General features: G+C 35.5%; 2 protein-coding genes across 7 annotated transcripts in view; both read left to right on the forward strand.

Annotated features, from left to right (window-relative positions):
* The window catches only part of LOC105059434 (light-mediated development protein DET1), a 28959-nt gene extending 14228 nt beyond the window's left edge, over positions 1–14731 (forward strand). The window contains exons 4-11 of one of the 6 annotated variants that reach the window (XR_012137556.1): positions 1293–1466; positions 5843–5911; positions 6182–6238; positions 6365–6445; positions 6528–6692; positions 7416–7498; positions 13469–13568; positions 14177–14278. Coding sequence is in view for 4 of the 6 variants with exons in the window: in XM_073250197.1 (XP_073106298.1) it covers positions 1293–1466; positions 5843–5911; positions 6182–6238; positions 6365–6445; positions 6528–6692; positions 7416–7511; positions 13469–13568; positions 14177–14313 (879 nt within the window). In the remaining 2 variants the exon portion in view is untranslated. Of the gene's footprint in view, positions 1–1292; positions 1467–5842; positions 5912–6181; positions 6239–6364; positions 6446–6527; positions 6693–7415; positions 7637–13468; positions 13569–14176 lie in introns of those variants that run through there. The other 5 variants (XM_073250199.1, XM_073250197.1, XR_012137555.1 and 2 more) reach the window with 5 other exon arrangements.
* A 3898-nt stretch (positions 14732–18629) lies between these two features.
* On the forward strand, positions 18630–19952 carry LOC105059432 (heavy metal-associated isoprenylated plant protein 39). The gene is made up of 3 exons (XM_010942724.3): positions 18630–18789; positions 19075–19150; positions 19361–19952. Exons 1-3 carry the CDS (start codon positions 18772–18774, stop codon positions 19639–19641), a joined length of 375 nt encoding a protein of 124 aa, XP_010941026.1. The 5' UTR covers positions 18630–18771; the 3' UTR covers positions 19642–19952.
* The last annotated feature ends 835 nt before the right edge of the window (positions 19953–20787 follow it).

Here is a 20787-nt window from a genome sequence, read left to right on the forward strand (position 1 = left end):
TAGGTGCAAGTATGATGCATATAATTTTATGAATTATATTTTGCTGAGTCTAGGTAAATTCATGTCAATTTCGGATCCAAACCCAGCTTTATTAGAATGCATGTTTTTTTTTGTTTTAAAGAGATGAAGAAACATGAATATGCATTTATTAAAAAAGGTTTGTTCTCAGTTTCATATTGTTTTGGGTATACCAATAGCCATGCCTCTCTTGGGGGTGTGCATGTGTAGGTCCAGTCTATGGGGGTGTGCATGTGTAGGTGGTATAGAATTGGGTGTGATTATTTGCTTGTCATATATATTTTTCCCAAGGATAAAGCATATTTAGATAGGAACTTCTCAATGCTCCTACTTTTAGATAATCAAAATATAGTTTTTTTTTCCTCTCTTTTTCTGTTTGCATGCTGTGTGCCCCAATGGGCCAGGCTAGACTTCATGTATCCCTCCACTACCTGCTTTAAGTATGGAGAGGATGAAGTTGTCACTTTGACTTTAGATGTATAACTATGCAATTGTCATGTCTTCCATGTCCTCAATGTTTTGTCTAACCTTTGTTTCTCAAATGCATAAATTTTTTGAGGTTTCTTATGGGCATCTATTTTGGGGTTGGTGACAAGTTGTTTACCCTCTTCCCTTTACACCCAAAATTTACAAATAATAAAATTTCAGGTCTTCTGTTTCCACCTTTCTACAAACAGAAGAAAAGCGCATGGTCTTTGATCTTGTTTTCTTTGATTTGTAAAAGCATCTTAAGATCTAGCATTTTTATTTGTCATCATGTTAGTTTGATCATTGGGATTAATGCAACTTGTGGTGCATTGGCATTGAGCAGTAGGGTTATTGAACTAATGTTTGTTGTTTCTGCGAATTTGTTTGGTAAATCAAGCAAATGATCTGGGATGATTTTATCATTTTGATCTACATAGAATTGGAGTTGGTATTTCGCAGCAAAGCATACGTATTTAATGCCCTCCTTTGTTTTGGAATATGATCTTCCGGAAGTTTCCTTCATAATCCAATCACTTTGTTGCAATTGCTGGTGTGGAGGCAATATCTTGGTTCATGTGTTCCACAAGCATTCTTATTGCCTAGTCAAATTAACTTTCAAATGTTCTTTACGATGCAAAGATGAAAGGGTTGTTGTCTTAATCTGCTTTTATGATTTGTGCAAAATAGAGCAGCTTACAGTATAGCCATGACAATAATTTTATTTATGTTTTCAAGATCTCACAATTCTAGTTGTGGAATGATGGTCTTTCTTATAAGGTACATTATACCTGATGCATTTCTTTCAGAGCATGGGAATCTTGGACAAATCTAAGCCAGACGATTCATCTGACCGCCAGGTAGCTAATGGCGTTCTACAGCTCCAAGTTACACAGGGGACTTCTTTTCTTAGTGGTATCAAGCAGCGCTTGCTTTCATTTATTTTTTGCAAAATATGGAATGAAGAAGCAGATCCAACTTTGGTAGGCTTTTATGACTTATGTTCTTATCTACTTTCTGATTGTTTGGAATTTGACTGTGGTAGCGATCTGTATGCTATGTACTTGGATGATGTGGTATATTTAATATTTTTCTTCAAGCTTTTGGAAAATTCACAGTCTCGAGAAGATAGATTTTTATGTTCTGATTTTGTGTACTTAATATCTGCATTTCACTCTACCTGTATGTATATTACCCAATTTTTGCATTTTGGTTTGTATGTTTAGTAGTTTTGAGATCATGCTTTTAATTGCTGAGGATTATTGGTGAATGCTCTCTTTATCCTTTAATTGTCATGCTGCATTCTATTGTATGTCTTTTTGTGATTCATATTTATTGATACAAAGCAAACTGAGAATATTGATCTTATTCATGGGAAGAGGAGGACCTAGGGTCTTTTCATGTGGACTCATGAAACCATTACTCTATCTTACTTGTATGATTAAAGTTTTGAAGACCTTTTCTAAACACACTTTAGGAAGTCGAGGAACTCATTGGGACCAGAATAATCATAAATTGATTTGAAGTTTGGACCTAGCTAAATTATGTATAATATCTAAGCTAATATGCTTTTCAAAAAATAATGGTTAAAAAAAGTGTGACCCAGTGCAAGCGGCTCCCACCTTTGCTAGGTTTGGAGAGGGTCAGATATTTGCAGCCTTTCTCTTATGTGTAGAGAGGCTGTTTTTGCGCTTTGGATACATGAAATACTAAAATATGGGGAATGATACTTCTTCCACAAAATGTCCTCGAAAAGGTTGTAAACCATGGGTTTGTGGGAACTGTCAAGTCAAAGTTGGCATTTTGGCCCCAAATGAACACTCTAATGCCCGTGCATTGTACCAAAAATCAACTTTACACTTGGGATGTTATTACACCTACATAGCAGTAGTCTTAAAATATTAAGCAATGTCTTGTCTAATTAGAAGCTTGTAGAATGTAGACCCAAATCCAAATGGGTAAACATGCCTGCTTGCGTAGTGAAACATGTCAAGCTGCACTTTCAAATGAAGCAGCTGGGAACACTCTTGGTTAGAACAAGCATGCAGATTTGCAGGTTGTAGAGGATAAAAAGAGCAGTCTCACACTTGCTCAAACCTTGCAAGCGCACATGTTCACACCAAAAATCTCTGTATTAGCATCAGTACTCCTACGTTTACAGCAGTCTCAGAGCAGTTATATGTCTGAATGAAGTGTGGGTCTTCAGCACTATGAGATCCATCCTGGAGTCTGTGCCGATCTTTTCACAAACAAAAGTAGGAAAAAATCTGGAAAAGGCTTCACATCAGATATCAGAGCTGATATTATAACAGGATAAGAGATGGAAAAGGGGAAGTAAAAAGAGTGAAGTGGCTATTATTTTTATTACCGTGTTTACAGGAATCACATTGCATTGTTGTCCTTTAAGAAAGGGGAAGGGGAGGAGATGAGATTATGGCACATTCCGAAATCCAAATGGTCGGAACAATTAAATTACCTGTTATAACAGAAAAAACAGAAAAAATATAATGTGCACGAGTAGATAAATTTCACATTACATATCAACCTGTGACACTCATGATAGACTCACATTGGCGATTCTTGATAATATTGTTCTTCTCTCATGTTAATCAATAATTCATTAGTCATTTTTTTTAAAAAAATTATAGCAACAAACATAGTGGGGCTTACATGTCATGTGTATCTAAAACTCATCCGGTGCTTTATAGTTATAATAGGAAACATACTTGCTGTTGCAACCTTGCAGGTGTTCACCTAGGTGGTAGATAGGCACCAGGATGCCTCAGTGAAACCCATCTAGACTGCCATCTATTTACACATGCACAAATAGGTACATGTGTGCATGTCGGAGAGAGAATTGGATTGCACTTCTCATCAAATATTTGGTAGTGGAGGTAACAACTTTTTAACCATTCGTGTGCGTGAAGGTAGTGCATCCATGGTATTATCCTTTTCATATAATGGGACATGAGACATGCATATATTTAAAAGCTATTGGGGCATGAATCTTGATGAGCATCGATGACCAAAAGGTCAACTAATTGACCCCAAAAACTTGTGTTGCCAAGAAATGGGTCGACGATGTATGTAAGGCTTAACACCTGCTGTCATGTGCAGTCTAGACTACCCATGGATGGATACACAAGGGAGAACAAGTCACAACAATCGAAAGAAGTCAAGATGACAACTGGGTGAATTAAATTAATAACTTAAAGGAGGTTTTGAACCATGGTTCGTGGAACTGGTCTGAATCGGACGGTTCGGAGCGTGCCGAACCATATTGGCGGCTAATCAGTACGGTTCGGATGTCTGATTTAGAATGCTAGCAAAAAATAGAGTGAGAGAGAAGGAAAGAAGAAGAGAGAGAGAAGGGGAGGGAAGGAGAGGGGAAGGCCGGTGGTGGTCCGGCGAGGCCTCCGGTGCTCAGCGGCCCTTCATGGTCCTCCATGTGATGCGAAAAGAGAGAGATAGAGAGGGGGGGAGGGAAGAGGAAGGAGGGCAAGGCGGCGAGAAGGCCACCGGATGGCCCAAAAACTTCATGGGCCCGTTGGAGGGTTTCCGGACCCATTGCCGACTTCATTATTTATCGTCTTTTTTAAAAAAGATGATGAAATAGGGGCGTCGCCCCTTCTTTTGAACCTGCAGCCATTGTGAAGAATTTTTGGGCCATCCGAAGGCCACCCAATAGCCTCCCCACCGCCTTCTCCTCCTTCCTCTTCCCTCCCTTCCCCTCTCTCTATCTATCTCTGCCCTCATTTTCTATCCCGGAAGACCGCGGAGCCCGAGGGGCCTTGGCGGCCCTCCGGTGGCCATCATTGGCATCTCCACAAGCCTCCCTTTCCCTCCCTCCCCCCTCTCTCTCCCTCTTTTCCTCTTTGGTTCATTCCTCATTTTTGTGTCGATTCGGATCTGGTATAGTCTGATATAGGGACATACCGACTCGTACCGCCGGCCGGCACAGGGTCTGGTTCTGAGTTGGTGATCCGTGATTTGAGCTAATGATCTCTGGCAATCTAAGTGCTGATACCATGTGATGCACAACAGTCAAGGAAAAGGAATCTGCAAGGTTAAGGAGAGGACTGATATAAAGATTTATTGGAAAATACACTCGATCCCAAACACTTGGGCTGATGAAGAATGGGTCAGCAATGTAAATCAAGCTTTAAAAAGTTGTGGTATCCACTGCAAATGATTTGATGAGATATAGTCTAACCTGTATATTTGTCCACATATTCATACGTATGGATTAACGTATTTGTACATATAGTATGTAATATGTGTATGATCATATATGGACTTGTAAATGTGTAATATATGTGTTCGCATGCAGCTATTTATGTATATATAGAAACACATGGATGCAATTACATTTTTATATATCCAGCATGTTACATATTTTCTTGTAACCTCTGTTTTTTGGTTCTTTCTAATTTATTATTGTAAATGATTCATGAATGGTAATGAGGGAATGTGACCATCGGATTGGACTCCAAATAAAATTATATAAAAAGTGTTTCAAGTGTTAAACAAGTGACCCCTAAATTCTTTCATTCACACCCTAAGTTTGTGCTCCCATGTCTTACGAGTTGGGTGGCCAAGAAAGCTCAATAATAGATACTGCTTGACTTAAGAATCTGAAGACAATAATAAGTATGATATTACTTCTGTTTGTTTTATTTATGAGTTACTGTGGATAATACAAATTACAGTACATGTGGAAAGTGTTTTAAATTGTTAATGAGTACTCATACAGTAAACCGTTGCTTATGCCTTGAGGCATGTTTAATTGTTATTTTAGAGATATATGGAGGTTAATGATATTTTTGAAATAGTTACATGAAATGGTGCTATATGAAGTTCATTATTTGGGCAACCGTCAGGTGCTTGGGCATATTGCTGGGTGACAAGCTATGTCCATCATCTAGAGGCACACTATATGACAACCATGGATACTTAAATGAATTCATATATATTGACTATATGCACATACACATATCCATGTGTCTTTATACTGTTTATGTTAACATATCAGATGCCTGTATCTATATCGCCGGTGACACATTGGTCTGTGTCAGCTTTATCAACAGAAAACGCTAAGGTGAAAGAGGCTATGCAGTGTTACCGGGTTTTATGATTGTATCATTATTTTTTGAATGTCTTTTGAATCTAATTTAGATATTAACCTTTTAGTATTCTGATGCAACTTGTTTGGTTGTTTTATGTCTCCATAACATTTAAAATTATGAAACATCATTTGTTTCTTTTACTGTTTCCTTTTTTCATCAGTAATACAATTTTGGTTTGACTATGTATTAGTTGTTTGCAAAAGGATAATGATAAAATCATGCTTTTGTTCCAGAGGGTTCAACATTTAAAGAAGAAGTTCTATTTCCACTTTCAAGATTATGTTGATCTCATCATGTGGAAGGTACACATTATTCACGCTTCCTTTTATATTTGTGTTCACAGTTTTCTTTAACATGTTGAAAAATTATGATTTTGTTTCACTTTGAGATAAATTTCAATGAGAATTTATTCTTTTGGCACAATTTTTTTTGCATTTGTTTTTTGAATTTTTGTATGTTGATTGCATGGAACAATAATTTCCTTTTTTTTTGTGATTTTTGATTATTTTTTCTTATAATCTCAAGAATTTGTTCCTACAATATTTTGTAGCTTATTAGAACACTCTGAACAGGTGCAGTTCTTGGATCGTCATCATCTTTTAATTAAGTTTGGCAGTGTGGATGGAGGGGTAAGTATCATTAGATTGTATTACTTCTGGGAAAACTGTACTCTCTTTCATGTGCTAAAATCTGGTAATATTTTTTTCTGTGATTTTTCATCAAATCTTCAATTATCCATATATTTAAAACTTTAGGTTGCCCGAAGTACCGATCAACATCCAGCATTCTTTGCTGTGTATAACATGGAAACAACAGATATTGTTGCATTTTATCAGGTAGTTGCTTTATACCAATGCGGGCATAGTTAAAACAGCGTTTTGGATCAAATTATTTGTATTTATGTTTTATTTTCTGCAGAATTCTTCAGAGGAGCTTTACTCATTGTTTGAGCAATTCTATGACCATTTTCATGCAAATTCGAGAAATTCTTTGCATACAAGTTTTATATCTTCTCACTCCAATAACATACATGCTCTCGATCAGCTTTGGTGCATTAAAAATAAAGCAAACAGCATCTCACAGGTAATGCTCAGTTCTTGAGGTACGGGCATAGCTCTCTTAGCTCATTGTCATGCAAGGATTATAATGTTTTTTTTTTTTTTTCAAGAAATATAATTTAATCAGCTGATCCATGCTTCACCAAATGCTCTTTCTATATGCTAGCAATTTGATTGTTAACTTTATTTGTTTATGTAGCTATTCCATCTTAGAATATTTTGTAAATATCTAAGTAATTTTAGGATGCTAGATGATTTATGGTTTTCTTGTTTCATTTATGCTAAACCTGATCTTGTTTAATTCTTTTTAATTTTTTTAATATTTAACATTCATTGTATCAGAATTTGGTATTGGAGACTACGGTTTAGACTTTAAGCGATAAGTTATCTCTTATTTAATTATTCTAATGGAAGTTCAATCGTTTAAAACTGAAGCATGACTTGTGATTGCCATGCTTCTATTTCTTTTCAGTTCTCATATTTTTCGTATATTGATGATTGAGAATAGGTCTCATTGAGTCATTGTACACTAATGGTGAATTGGTGACTGCTACAACATAACCTATGTTTAGCTTCTGTTTTTTCCTAGAAACAGTATGTTGACTGGCTTGCATCCATTAGTAACAACAACAATATTGGCTGAAGATTTGTAAGGATCTAGATATGCTAGAAAGCATGCACACATTTCACCTATTTGTTCTTTGTACGCCCTCTCTATTTTAAGTCATATGTTATTTGTTGTTGGCAGTTTGTGAAGAAGATGATGACTTCATTACCATGCACCTGCCAGTCCCAAAGCCCTTCACCATATTTTGATCTATCACTCTTTCGGTATGATGAAAAGGTCTGATCTATTCAGTCAGAGCTTATCATATATGTGAAAATTGGTTTACTTAATTTTACCGGTCACCTTCTTCATCATCATAATTTTGATTGTGATCAAAAGTGGCAGTTCTCCTATGTTTGAAGGTCAACTTTTACCATTTCTAATTTCATTTAATTATATTAGTCCATTTAATGAGGTTTGAGGGTGTTGATTGCTTTCTGTAATACAAAATTTGCTTCAACACGCAAACAAACACAAACACAAACACAAGCAGTTATTTTTGGTGTGTACTGCAACCATGCTACAGCAGTGGTGACAACCACATGTACATGGTGATAGTGACTATTAGTATTTGATAGAAATGACATATTGGTAGTAATCAGTGAGCTATGTGCAGCTGCCAACTTGTACAATTTGTGTATTATGTTTATAAATTTCATGTTAGTATTCTGTGTGATGCCATCAAATTTTTAGAATTTATGATGTATAATCTATTCCTGATAGCATACAGTTCTATTTTTTGGCAGCCACTTATAAAACACTAAAATGACATGTTCAACTTTAAAAGAACTAGCCATAATGTATGTGCCAATGCACGTGGTTGCTAAATATTTTAGATGCAGGATAAGTTTTTAAAAGGATATAAGCATGGATTAGATGCTAATATGCCTCTTTGAAGCTGTTAAAGTTTTATTGCTGTATTAGATTCTTAATCTAGACAACTTTTACCATGCATAAAATTAAAGAAAGCCCAACTTGAGGAGAGTTTCCTCCTTGGACTCCTTCCCAAAGTCCAGCAAGTTAAGAATCCCTTATATGATGACCATTAATAAATGAACTCCGTGCAGTTGCCAAATTGTACTATTAGAGGATTATGTTTTTATAAATTTTATATCGGTACTTTTGTGATATTTTCAAATTTTTGGAATTCATGATGTTAGTTTATATCTGATAGCATTTAGTTCTACACTTTTGCAGACATTCACAAAACACTATAATGGCTGTTTAAACTTTAAAAATAAGTCCTTTTTAGCTTGTTCTTTTTAATATATATGATATTATTTTTGTAGTTGTCCAATAATTGTTTAGCCCTGTGAATAAAATGATGCAACTAATTCAACTTCTCGCTACTTTCTTGTCTTCTCCTTTGTATTTTCAATTAAAATTGTGGAAATATAAACTGATTCCACCTAGCTAAAACTGATACTGAAACTGATATGAAACCTTACTTTACGGATGACATGTATACTGAAACTGATATGAAACCTTACTTTACAGGTGACATGTATAGCTATACATAGAGTCCAATGTTTAAGTTGAGTGACCCATTAAAAAAAAAAAAAATCATTAATGGTTGCACCTGTGAAAATTTGTGGCCTTTATCTTTGTCTAATTACTTAGTTTAATGAGAATTAGCACTTCCAAATTTTAAGCTAGATACGGAATCTTATAAAGTTCTAGGAACTATGTGATCTGCTGCTTCCTTAAACAAACAGCCGCATCAAATGCTTCTCCCCCTTCCCACCCCCCACATTCTCTCTTTCTCGTTCTCTCTGTTCCCCCTCCCCTTGTCATTATTCTTTTCTTTTATGTTATTGTCATTGATAAGAGAAAAAACTCTCTCCTTGTTATTCTTCCCTTTTTATATTCTTGATCAGGGACAAAAGAGATAAGTGGGCTGCTTGTTTGGTGAAAAATGTCCAATTATCCATCTTCCCCTTGTTGTTTAACGGGACACAATTGACTATAAATCATTAGAAGTGTGAAATTTATAATTCATAAAATACTTCAAACCTATCTTTAACTTACAATGATGGCAAATTTATAATATGTAACATATGATGAAACTTTTCTTTAAATCATAAAGCAGGCAATATTTTGCCCCGTAGCGAAATAATACACCACTAAGTATTGCAAAACAAGAACCTTCCCAAATTCATGAGGTTAATAACATGCATGAGGTTAATAGCATGCCATACCCCGCCCCTCCTGGCCAACACATAGACTCTCTCTCTCATATCATAGGTTATCATGCTCTATTTTCTCTTTTGCTATCACTTTTATATCCTTTTGTCATATTAACTTTCTCCTGTATTTTAAATCTTTGTTTGCCAATCCTACTATCTGATTTTCACTCAATAATGCTATCCATACTAAATGGTTTATTTTACGATGTTTTATTTTCTTCATGCATCCCTTCCCTCTTTATTTTAAAAACTAGATATGTCAATGAACAGTCGTAGTTGAATATAATAAAGAATACATAGGTTCAAGGTTTTAAATCTTGTGGGACAAAGATGTCTTGTTTTCTTCATAGAACAAAATGCCCACTGGCCCTCCTCATCCCAATTGAGAGTCCCATAGGTACCTTTCTGGCCTCCATCTCTCTCCTCTTTTTCTTTCTTTTGCTTTCTTTTCTTTTTCTTTCTTTCGTTCTTTACATTCTTCCTTCTTTCCTCCTTTTTTTTCCTTGCCTTCCTTGCTTTCTTTTTTCTTCTTCTTTCTTTTTCTTATCCCCTCCTAGGTCTAATTGACCTTGATTGTCTTTTAATTTTTGATTTGTTTCTCAAGCAGAATTGTGTGTAAGCAGCATATGTATGGTTTTGTTGGCCATCACTTCATCTATCTGTTGCATGCTATGGTAGCACTAATTATTATCTTCAGAGTATGGGAATTAGTCACTAAGTGACAGAGTAAAATCATAAAATCTAAATGATGAGTTCACTTAATGAAAATATCTATAATGATGTGTGAAAAAATATATATAATGGTATGCTTTATCAGTCAGTACCAATGCATACCGAGCATATTGTATTGTATGAGTATTGAACCGATATATGGTATGGGAGACTATCAAGTGTCGGCACAGCAAATAACCCCCATATTGGGTATACTAACATTGTGATAGGATGTTATCCGTATAAGGCTAGTATCGAGATGGCGAACCTTGACATATACCTAACTAATCATTTGGAATTCTTGTACATCATAAATTATGCACTTAAGCAGTTTTTGGCATATCTAGAGATCAGCTGGATCATTACTTGCTGTGGATTTGATAGAAAATTGGTACCTAATATACTTGTATAAAAATATTAATATTGTCATGTTGTCTTAAACTTGTTCTAAATCATCACACCCTTGACTTGAGATCATGAGCCAAGGGTTGCGGCAACTATCGTACACTTGTAGGGAACTTTCCCTACAAGCATGGAAGATATCTCATCACAATATCATAAAGCAAACAGCAATATAAATTCAAATAACTAACGTTCGAAATTTAATTTAAATAACTAAATTAAATATCTTACAAAATAATATTTCAATATCTTGCATCAAAATTCAATAAATCCTAATCTAAAATAAAGATATCAAATTCTATTTCTAATCTCTCCCGTGATGAATCCCTCGAATCATGCTTATTATCTGAATATGTAAAAATAATGAAATATGGAATAATGAGCTAGACCACTCAATAAGTAATGAACACCGAGCAAATAGTATACTGAAAATAAGCATACAAGGTACATCAATTCAAAATCCAATTGAAAATAAGGTGCATCAATTCAAAATCCAGTTTAAAAATATATAGTACTATCCAAACAATAAGCATGCGGATTCAATTTTTTCAAAATTTAATTTTTATTTATAAATCAATTTATTTCAAAACATCACATTTATTTTGACAGTCATAAATTATGACCATATTTATATCCTGTGATTAGGCCAGAATATGAGCTTAGTCAAAGTATCATTACATAATGCTCAATGGCAGGATATCAAAGTGCCAATATATAATTCTCACTAATAGGGTATTGCAATACCAGCATATGACCCCCACTAGTAGTATATCGAAGTGCCAATATATAACCCCCACTGACATGATATTGAAATACTAATACATAATCTCTACTAGCAGGATATCGAAGGGCTAACATACAACTCTTACTAGCAAGGTATTAAAATACCAATGCATAATCCTCACTAGTAGGGTATTAAAGTACTAGTGTATAATCCTCAATGGTAGAATTTCAAAATGTCAAAGTATAAACCTTATTGATAGGGTATCGAAGTACTAGCACATATCCTCCACCGGCAGGTTGTCAAAATGCCAGCATATAACATCCACTGGCGGGGTATTGAAATATAATCTGGTTGCGAGTGAACATCTATTTTAAATCAACACTTTTCTTAAAGATATTTCATATTTCAAATCGAATAACTTATAAAACCATGTGACTTTGAAATCAATTAGACAATCCATATCAAATTCATTACATTCGATCATAAATCATTTAATATTTCAGAAGAAAGGCGTATTCAAAATAAAAAATATCATGCATCAAATTCATAAATTATAAATAATTTAATATAAATAATATTTTATAATTGTTGATAAATCTAGAAAAAGTTGAGCATTATTTATTTTGCAAACAAAACCAACCATTAATCCAATAATTTTGAAAATCCTTCTCAAAGCCTAATATTCAAAAATTATATTTCTCAAATTTTCATCATGATTATTTAAAAATAAAAATTCTTAATCCCAGCACCTTCATAAGGCAAGCCAAGCAATAGCATCCAACATTACGATCGGTTCAATCTAGGGCATCCAATGGATCAATTACAAATCAAGTATCATGCTAACATGTTAGGATGCAATTGAATAATTGATGGTGAAATCTAGTGGTACTCAGCTTGATCAGGTGGGGATCGGCATGTTGTCTGACAGCCATGGATCAAGATCCTAAGACATTAGGGTTAGATCGAAATCATTGAAGGAAGATTTTTACTAGATCAAGTGGACAGAGAAACAATCTAGGGAGAGAAATTTAAAAGAGTAGAGAGAGAAAGTGGTGAGAGAAAGTAGAGAGATAAACTAGGAAAGAGAGAGGAAGAGAAGAGAGAGAAAATCTCTCGTTTTTTCTTTTTTGTTTTCTTTCTTTCTTTTCTTTTTTTTTTTTCTTTCTTTCTTGTCTTCTTTCTTTTCTTTTCTTTGCTTTTTCTTCCCTCCTTCCTTCCCTTTGTTACTTGGTGAAATAGGGGATATGATTACCCCTTTTTCTCGGAATAGAGAAGTCCCCAACCAACGGTGGCTGGGCCCATGGTGACGAATAGGAGGTACCCCTACTGGCAGTTAGTGGTGATGACCAGCTGGACAAAAATCAAGAAAACTGGTGGAAAACGGGAGAAATCTAGAGGCTCTCAATTTCAAAGAAAATTCAGCAATAGCTGGCTGGAATCCGAGTTCCATGGGCTAAGAAGGATGGGGAGGAGGATGAACTAAAGGGTGAAGGGATTTTTACCTTGCTTTCGGTGGTGTTTGGCCGTGATTTCCAATGGGCTTGGTGAAGGGCATCTGGAAGAAGGAAAACAAGAGTTTTCATGCGATTAATTGACGGCCGATAATGGTGAGGCTTGAAGAGGGTGCGGTGGTGTTTAAATAGGGTGGAAGAAGGTGTGAGGAATCCTTCTCAACATTGATTTCCTCCAGTGAAATTGGAGGAAGAAGACTCCAGTCTTCTTCTCAACAGTCCTTCTTTTTTCTTGATTTGGGCCTGAATTTTGCTACTGGGCTGTCAGATGGATTAGGCCCAATTCTATTCAGGCTGGGTCATCACGTAAACCAAGTCCATTAAACTAAATAAGCTTATGCCAACCTTTTGGTCAACAGAGAACCCATACTCTCACATATGTGATTTCGATTCCCATGCTTTATTAGTATGGTGTCAGTTCCGGTCTGCTTCTCAGGGTGGGATGTAGCTTGTTGGATATCTGAATCTGATTGAAGAGCAAATTACAAGTCCTTTCTTTTTTCGAGACTATAAATTTGTTTCTAACACTGTTAGAATGCTTATGATAGGGAAGAGTTGTTTCTGACTGGCCTATAAGAGGTAGTCGATGTGTAGGTTGAATGGTTTTCATCATTGATATGTTACAACTGTTGCCTGATTGTTGCTTTTGTCCTTTTGTAGCTGATTTCAGCAACAGTTCGCCACAGACACTCCACTGAACATCCAATAAAGTTCATTTCAAGGAGGCAACCGAATATGCTTAAGTTCAAGATAAAACCAGGTACACCTCAGATGATTAATGGGATCAAAGTTTTAGGGAGAACCCTTAATAGGTCATATTACAAAGAACATGACCTGATTCTTTCACCCTGTTCTGCACCAGGCTTTGGCTTGTGCTTTTCTATGTTGTGTAAGCCAGCTTTTGCTTGTGCTTCAACTCCCACCCTTGACTTGAGTTCAGTCTCTGATGACAATCAGTTACTGCTTTCTCACATTTCGTAGTGCATTTTTTGCTGATAGATACCACTATACTGTTCTTCATTTTAAGCCTCTGAAGGTGTCCAAGATGTTACCATCAGTGCTTGTTCACGCTTCCAATCGAACTAGTGCCTTCCTTACTAATGCCCCAGAAATGTCATGCATTTTACCCAAATAATCTGACAAGACAAACCTGCCCATTCATGAGCTATTTTGTAATATCTGCTGCATACTTTCATGAGACTGCTAGTTGATGGAGACGGACATGAGTTCAACGTATAATTATCGTCATGGCAATAATGTGTCCTTCATTGCTTGTTTTTACAATAGACTTAGTGATAAGTATGTAAGCCATTGATTCATCTAATTCATCATTTAGTGAATTAAGTGGACTTTGATTATGTTGTATAGGACCTGAGGCTGGTGGTTCTGATGGCAGGCCAAAGAGAATTTCATCGTTCCTGTTCCATCCTTACTTACCATTTGCTCTTTCCATCCAGCAGACATATATGCAACCGACTGTTGTGAATATACATTTCCGGAGATGAAGTACATGTGTCTTGTATTTATTTTTGTAACGGTACAGGGTAGTACCAAGCAGCACTGCTTATTTGAAGTGTTGCCACACTGTACAAAATCTAATGCTAACGAGCGTTCAACAGAATCAGATAACGAATTATTTGAAGTGTGGACACAGATGGAGCATTTTTCTCATTGTCAGATCATCAGTTACTTCCCAAATTAATTCTCACTAATGGGGAAATTATTGGGGACAAGTTGGATCTGTAACTAACTCTGTCAAGTATTAATATTTGGTATACCACCAACTGTATCTTGCGTTGCAGAACCTCCTTTAAAGTTGTGAAGGATGTAAACTGTTGCTGCTTTGGTTGGTATGCTGTCCGATGTCGAAGGTACTTGGAACAATATTAAATTTCAACGGTTGGAGAATGCTGTGGGGATTTATTTGAGGTTGCCTCCAGTTTCAATGAATATAGTAATTGGGATTGCAGCTAAATTTGTTTACAGTTCCAATTACAAGATTTGGGCCATTTTTGTGCTTCAAATGTTACCTGTAGTTGTAATTGTAGTCATCTAAAAAGCTATTTTGGATGTCTGAATTAGTCGCTGCAATTGCAACTGTAACCAGGCAAACAAAAGTCTCCTTAATGGAACATAAGAGTGGATTGCATTTTTTCACTCCTGGCATTATTCTAGTCCAAAACCATTATTTGTTGATATAACAAATGTAACAGCTGTTATTTGTCACATCTAATTTGGTTTGAGATTATTTAATATTAAAATAATTGGTAGCGGTAATTATAAAACATTTTAGTAGAAAACAATGAGCGCAAAAAAATGGGGAAGTACTTGTGAAGGAAAACCATTAGAAAAGAAATGGAAGAGATCATCAAGCAGCAGTTGCCTGGAGGATACCAAATACTCAACGTAGTCAATTATGGTAGATTTCCATTTTGGATGGACAAAACAAAATAGTTGTCTGTGAGGTGATGAATGGGGAGAATGTGGGTTCTTGGTGCTACATGTGCCAAGTAGGATGCAGTGACCAGTGTTATGAGCTTGGTTAGAGGACAAATTGTGGACTAAATTGTTGGCATTTGAACTGAGCTGAGAAAAAAATTAGAAAGAAATTTGTTGGCGATCAGCTAATGCCACAAGCTGGGTTCATCCATGAGGTATTTGCATGACTGGCAAATACGGTAGTGATGTTTCTGGCAGGTACATCTTCGGCATCTTCAGTTCATGAATTTATGGCAAGGGGGTTTTATAGCTTTGGAATGCTTGGTGCATCATGACAAGGATTGTATGTGCATTTGAAAGTTCCTTACTATTAACTGGGGATATTTCTCTCTCTTCCTAAGTATTCCTCCAGAGATGAGTCGTCCTTTTTTTTTTTTGGGTTTCAGCATGCACTATCCCTTGGGCTGGGATAAGGGAAGATAAAGCCTTTTTCAGTATATTGGGCAAGGCTGGCCCTTGCTGATTCTTGAATTTAGCTACGTAGAGAGGGCGGTTTACCTAGATCTTCCTCATGAGAGGGCATTTGAACAATGCCTAGACTAGATCAAAGATCATGCAATGGAACTCACCAGGAAATGTCAGCTGTTAAAATTGAAGATGACTGGTTGATTAGTAGATAGCGGCGGCACTCAATGAAACTTGAGCCATTCTGGAATATGTCATTTTCTCATGATCAATCAAATACATAAAAATTACTTTCTTAAGTATCATATATCTAGACATCAACTTATCGGAAAAAAATATTCCAGTGAAAAGAAATTCTTTCGGTCGTTGACAAATGAGCCAACATTTTGTTGAACGGCAATCAACTTTCCACACCGCCCGTGAAAGAAAAAAAATTAGGATAGCAGGAGTGGCTGGGCAGACAATGATCACTACAGTTGCTTGTCTCAGCCATGCATGTTCACTTATTAGTCAATAGCATCAAATTCATAGCTAGATTTTCGAAATTATAAAGAACTATGCATTAATTGAATGGTGCAATTTTTGTCCAAAGATGGACAAGCTATGTTTGCACACACCCATCAAGAAAAAGCCCAACATGACTACCGTCGTATCAGGTCGTTGTCTCAAACCGAGCTGATAAAGATACTAACATGGCCATGGTAAGGCAGCAGGTCGTGGCGTCAAACCAAGGCAAGGAAGGGACCATCTTGACCATGGTAAGAGATCATGCTATGGTCTGAAAACGAGCCGAGGAAAGGACCAACATTGGCACCATGGCATCAGGCCATGGACTCGAATCGAGCCAGGAAAGGAAAGGAACCATGAGGAAGGCTACATCCTGGATTGGGCCACTTCGAGCTTATCGGCTGCTCCGATCTAGCAAGATCCGGCAATCATGGCGGAAGCATCGCTTGAATCAAGCCCTTCACCACAACAGCTTAAATCAAACCTCAATCGAGCTACGATCGTGGCTTGGATGAACCCGATATGATTCGAAGGCAAAATTTTTATCTATGTATACATAGGGGTTAAACTTATTTCACCCTTCCTCATAAATTTTTTTTTTGATTTTTTATAAAAATATCTTTTTGAATATTATAATTTACATGAATATTCTTTCAAAATTGATATTGATAAGTATATCTTTATAAAACACTTATTTTACGTGTATACCTTTTTTTTTTTTTCTTTGCATATATACTATACAATCTAACGCTGTTAAGACATTAATGATTTTTAATTTAAATGACCAAAATATCCTTAACGAGGAGGCATAAAATATATATAAGGATATGCATGTAAATAGCAGCTTTGCAGGGTATTCATGTAATTTCATATATTTAGAAAAATTTACATGTGAAAAATTTTAATTTTATTTTTTTATCCATTTCAACTTGTTTAAATACTTAGATTATTCTTTTACTTGCTTCTTAATATTTTTTGTGAAAACATTGCTTAGGAAAAATGATGGATTTGACGATTACATGACATAGAGAGTTTTGGAAGTTTTTTCACCAAGTGTGAGTTTTTTTGCATACATAACCTCCTAAATATTGTAATTTATATAAATATCAAAGCTCACCTTAACTTTAATGTGGTCAAGCAAGTTATAAATGAGCTAATATGTGGAATCTTGATATGTACATGAATGTTGGAGAATAAAATTTGAATTAGTCTCATAAATAATTTTATTTATTTATTTTTTTATGAAGAACGGAAGGGCATATTATTTTTTTCTTAGTAATATTTTTATAGAAAATATTAAGGAGCGAGTATGAGAATAATCTAAGTATTTAAATAAATTGAAATCTATAAAAATAAAATTATTTTTTTCATGCAAATCCTCCTAAATATGTGAAATTTTATGAATATCCTTGAAAAGTTACTATTTGCATGTATATCTTTATAATTTTTTTAAAATATGGTTATTTATTAAAAATATTTTAGTTATTGAAATTAAAAATTATTAATGTCTTAATAGTATTAAATAGTATGGGTACATATGCAAGAGAAAAAAAAAATATACACCTAAAATAAATATTTTATAATGATATATATATATATATATATATATATATATATATATATATATATATATATATATAGGAATGAATGTAAAACAATAAATTTTTTTTTTTTGCCCCTTTCGATAGGATAAATCCAAATGCTGCCAAAAAGAAATTTTAGTGGCATAAATAAAAGCATCATCAATTATCTAATAATATAATTATTAACAATATTAAATCAATATTCGACATAAGCATCTCTGAAAATATTAAGAGTGTTATTTTTTACTTGGAGCGGCCATTTTCTGCATCGTTAAAGGTCTGTTTCTTTTTTTTTGGCAGTGTCGTCCCGCCAAACAAGCTGGTCATTGAAGTGCGTCACTAGCTTGGCTAGCAAGCAGAGAACTTTTTGACTAAACTCTAACCAGAGCCACACCAATAACGAGAATTAAGCAGTCTTTTTTTTTTTTTTTGGGGTAAAAATTAATCATAGTCTTGTGGTTGCATCTAATCCGTTTTATTTCTTTGCTGGTTGTTCCCCTTCGACCCCGACGGCGATGATGACGATGCCGATGACACCGACGAGATGACGCTGCCGCCGCCTGTATTGACTTGTACCGACTTGATGAGATGGCTCGGGTCCTATCAATCGAACATATATTCTTTTAAAAAAATTATATTTCGTTCTATCTTTAAATATAATTTTTCAAAATGTATATATTTTGAATGCCTCAACGCTAATGTCACACCACCATCAAGACTTTTTTTTTTTTTTTTTTTTGACTACATACACCATCAAGACTTTAATGCCGGATTTTCCAAGAACAAGTTTCGTAGGTGCCGATAAATATCGCTTGGCTTGAGGCCGTAATCCAGAAGACGTCAAGACAAACAAGCCATCCTCCCACTGTCCTCTCGCCCACTTTTCGTGGTTGTTTCACCTCCAACTCTTCTCACTCTGCCATCCCGTTCTCCCCACTTGTCTTCGTATTTCATGTGTGATTGTCTGAGATGTCTGGAGACGCCAAGGTAACAACTTTGTTATTTGTATCAACAATTCAATTCATTTTGGGAGTAATGAATGGATTTTGCAAGCATCTTTTCCCTTCTTTTTCATTTACTTTATAACTTTTTGCTTTTGATCTTTTTCTCCTGGAATCAAAGAATAATTCTTGGTGGGATTCTCTTCTTGTTATGCTTTTCTCTTATCTCTTCTTTAATGAATTACTTATTTTCTATAGTTTTGAACAAGTAATTCTGGTTCTTCTTATTGAGTTTATAACTAATGAACTTAATTATTTGTGGTAATTGCAGAAGCTTGTGTTGAAATTGGATTTGCACGATGACAGGGCCAAAAAGAAGGCTATGAAAACAGTCTCCAGCTTCGAAGGCATCAATCATTTCGTTTCATCTTTGTGAATTTGTCCCCAAGATAAAGCTTTCTAAAGTTCATAATGAACCAAGTCCATAGTGCTATTAAAACCATGAATCTAACTGAGTTTTAGTAAAAGAATTATCAAAAATTTTCCTTTCTTTCTTTCTTTCTTTCTTGTATAGGAATAAGTATTGCTAAACTTTTGATCATCTATTCTTTCAACAGGGATTAATTCCCTCACCATGGACATGAAAGAGAAGAAGTTGACGGTGACTGGAACTGTGGACCCAGTTGCTGTCGTGCGCAAGCTAAGAAAATCCTGGTATGCCGAAATTTCTTCGGTCGGGCCAGCCAAAGAAGAGAACAAGAAAGAGGAGCCCAAAAAGGAGGAGCCCAAGAAGGGTGAGAACAAGCCAACCAATCCATGGCCAGGAAATCCTAATGCGATTGTGTATTACTACGTTCCGGCTGCTGAGGAGAATCCAATGGCTTGTGCGATCCTTTAGCAGTTGCTTCATCAATCGGACAAGGAATAGAAGATATTGATCCATGCCTGGTCTAAAGATGGGCTCAAAGATTAAAGGGGTGGATATGTAAATAGGATGATGGGAACTAAGATGGTTATTTATGATGAATTAAGTATATGAATAATGATGAGTGAATGTATGATGTAATAAGGATTGTTGGTAGCCATTATTTAGGAGTTTTTTCTTTTTCTATTTCATGTCTTTCCAGTTGAATATCTGTTTTAAGGGCTATGTACAAAAGAAAGAGGCTTTGGAATTGGATTAACAAGTAATGTTTTTATTTTTCATGAGATTTGTTTCCACACCTCGTCTTCTTCTTCTTGGACTTTCTGTGTGTTTGAAGCAAATGATCTAGATTTACTTTTGATTGGTCGTGACTGGCTATAAGTACCTGGCCTTTTTGTATTGGATTTATTGACATGCTTAATTGCACATCCATGGCATGACATGTTTTGTACACTCATTCATGCATCAATTAAACCTCCTCTTGATATTCTCACATCTCCTGTGCACACCTCATCTTGTTTCTTATCCTCTTTTGTTCCATCAGTTTATGTTTTCCAGCAGCATGGAGAAGATCAATACCAAATCATTCTTGTCAAAGAAACTTCATGGAGATTAAACTATCAAAAAAACATGCATCTTTAGATTTTAATGTATTTATCAATGTTGACTTTCATTTCAGGAGCAGGCATTGGCTACCCGGTCAATCCTTAACAGATTTTTAGTTTGATTTTATAAAATCAGGAGGTAACGGCTGCATCTCATTTGTCACAACGGCAAACCACATGGCCCAGCTGCGGCAGCATGAATGTTGAAGTGATTTTAGATTATATAATCCCTAATGGTAGCACAATTTTTATGGCATATAAATATAACACTGGATTGTGACATGAACCCACCCATACTTGTCAATCATCTTAAAATATTTAGAGCATAACCGATCTAGAATTGTTGTGATGGAAAACAATAATTATCATATGAGGCAGTCAAGACCTCCCTTGCAAGGAACCAGGATTTCTTCACCAACTCTTTAGATAATTTGAAGCTTTGAATCTGCTCAAATAATTATTCATGAACTTGTCAAACAGGTTGGAGATAATATTGCTCCTCTGACCAAATCAG

This window comes from Elaeis guineensis, chromosome 16 (genome assembly GCF_000442705.2).
Source record: "Elaeis guineensis isolate ETL-2024a chromosome 16, EG11, whole genome shotgun sequence".
NCBI classification, from domain to species: domain Eukaryota; kingdom Viridiplantae; phylum Streptophyta; class Magnoliopsida; order Arecales; family Arecaceae; genus Elaeis; species Elaeis guineensis.

Coding starts and splice junctions, on each gene's coding strand:
- LOC105059432 (XM_010942724.3), top strand. Junction 19,151..19,360: donor AACAGTCTCCAGCTTCGAAG/GCATCAATCATT, acceptor TTCTTTCAACAG/GGATTAATTCCCTCACCATG.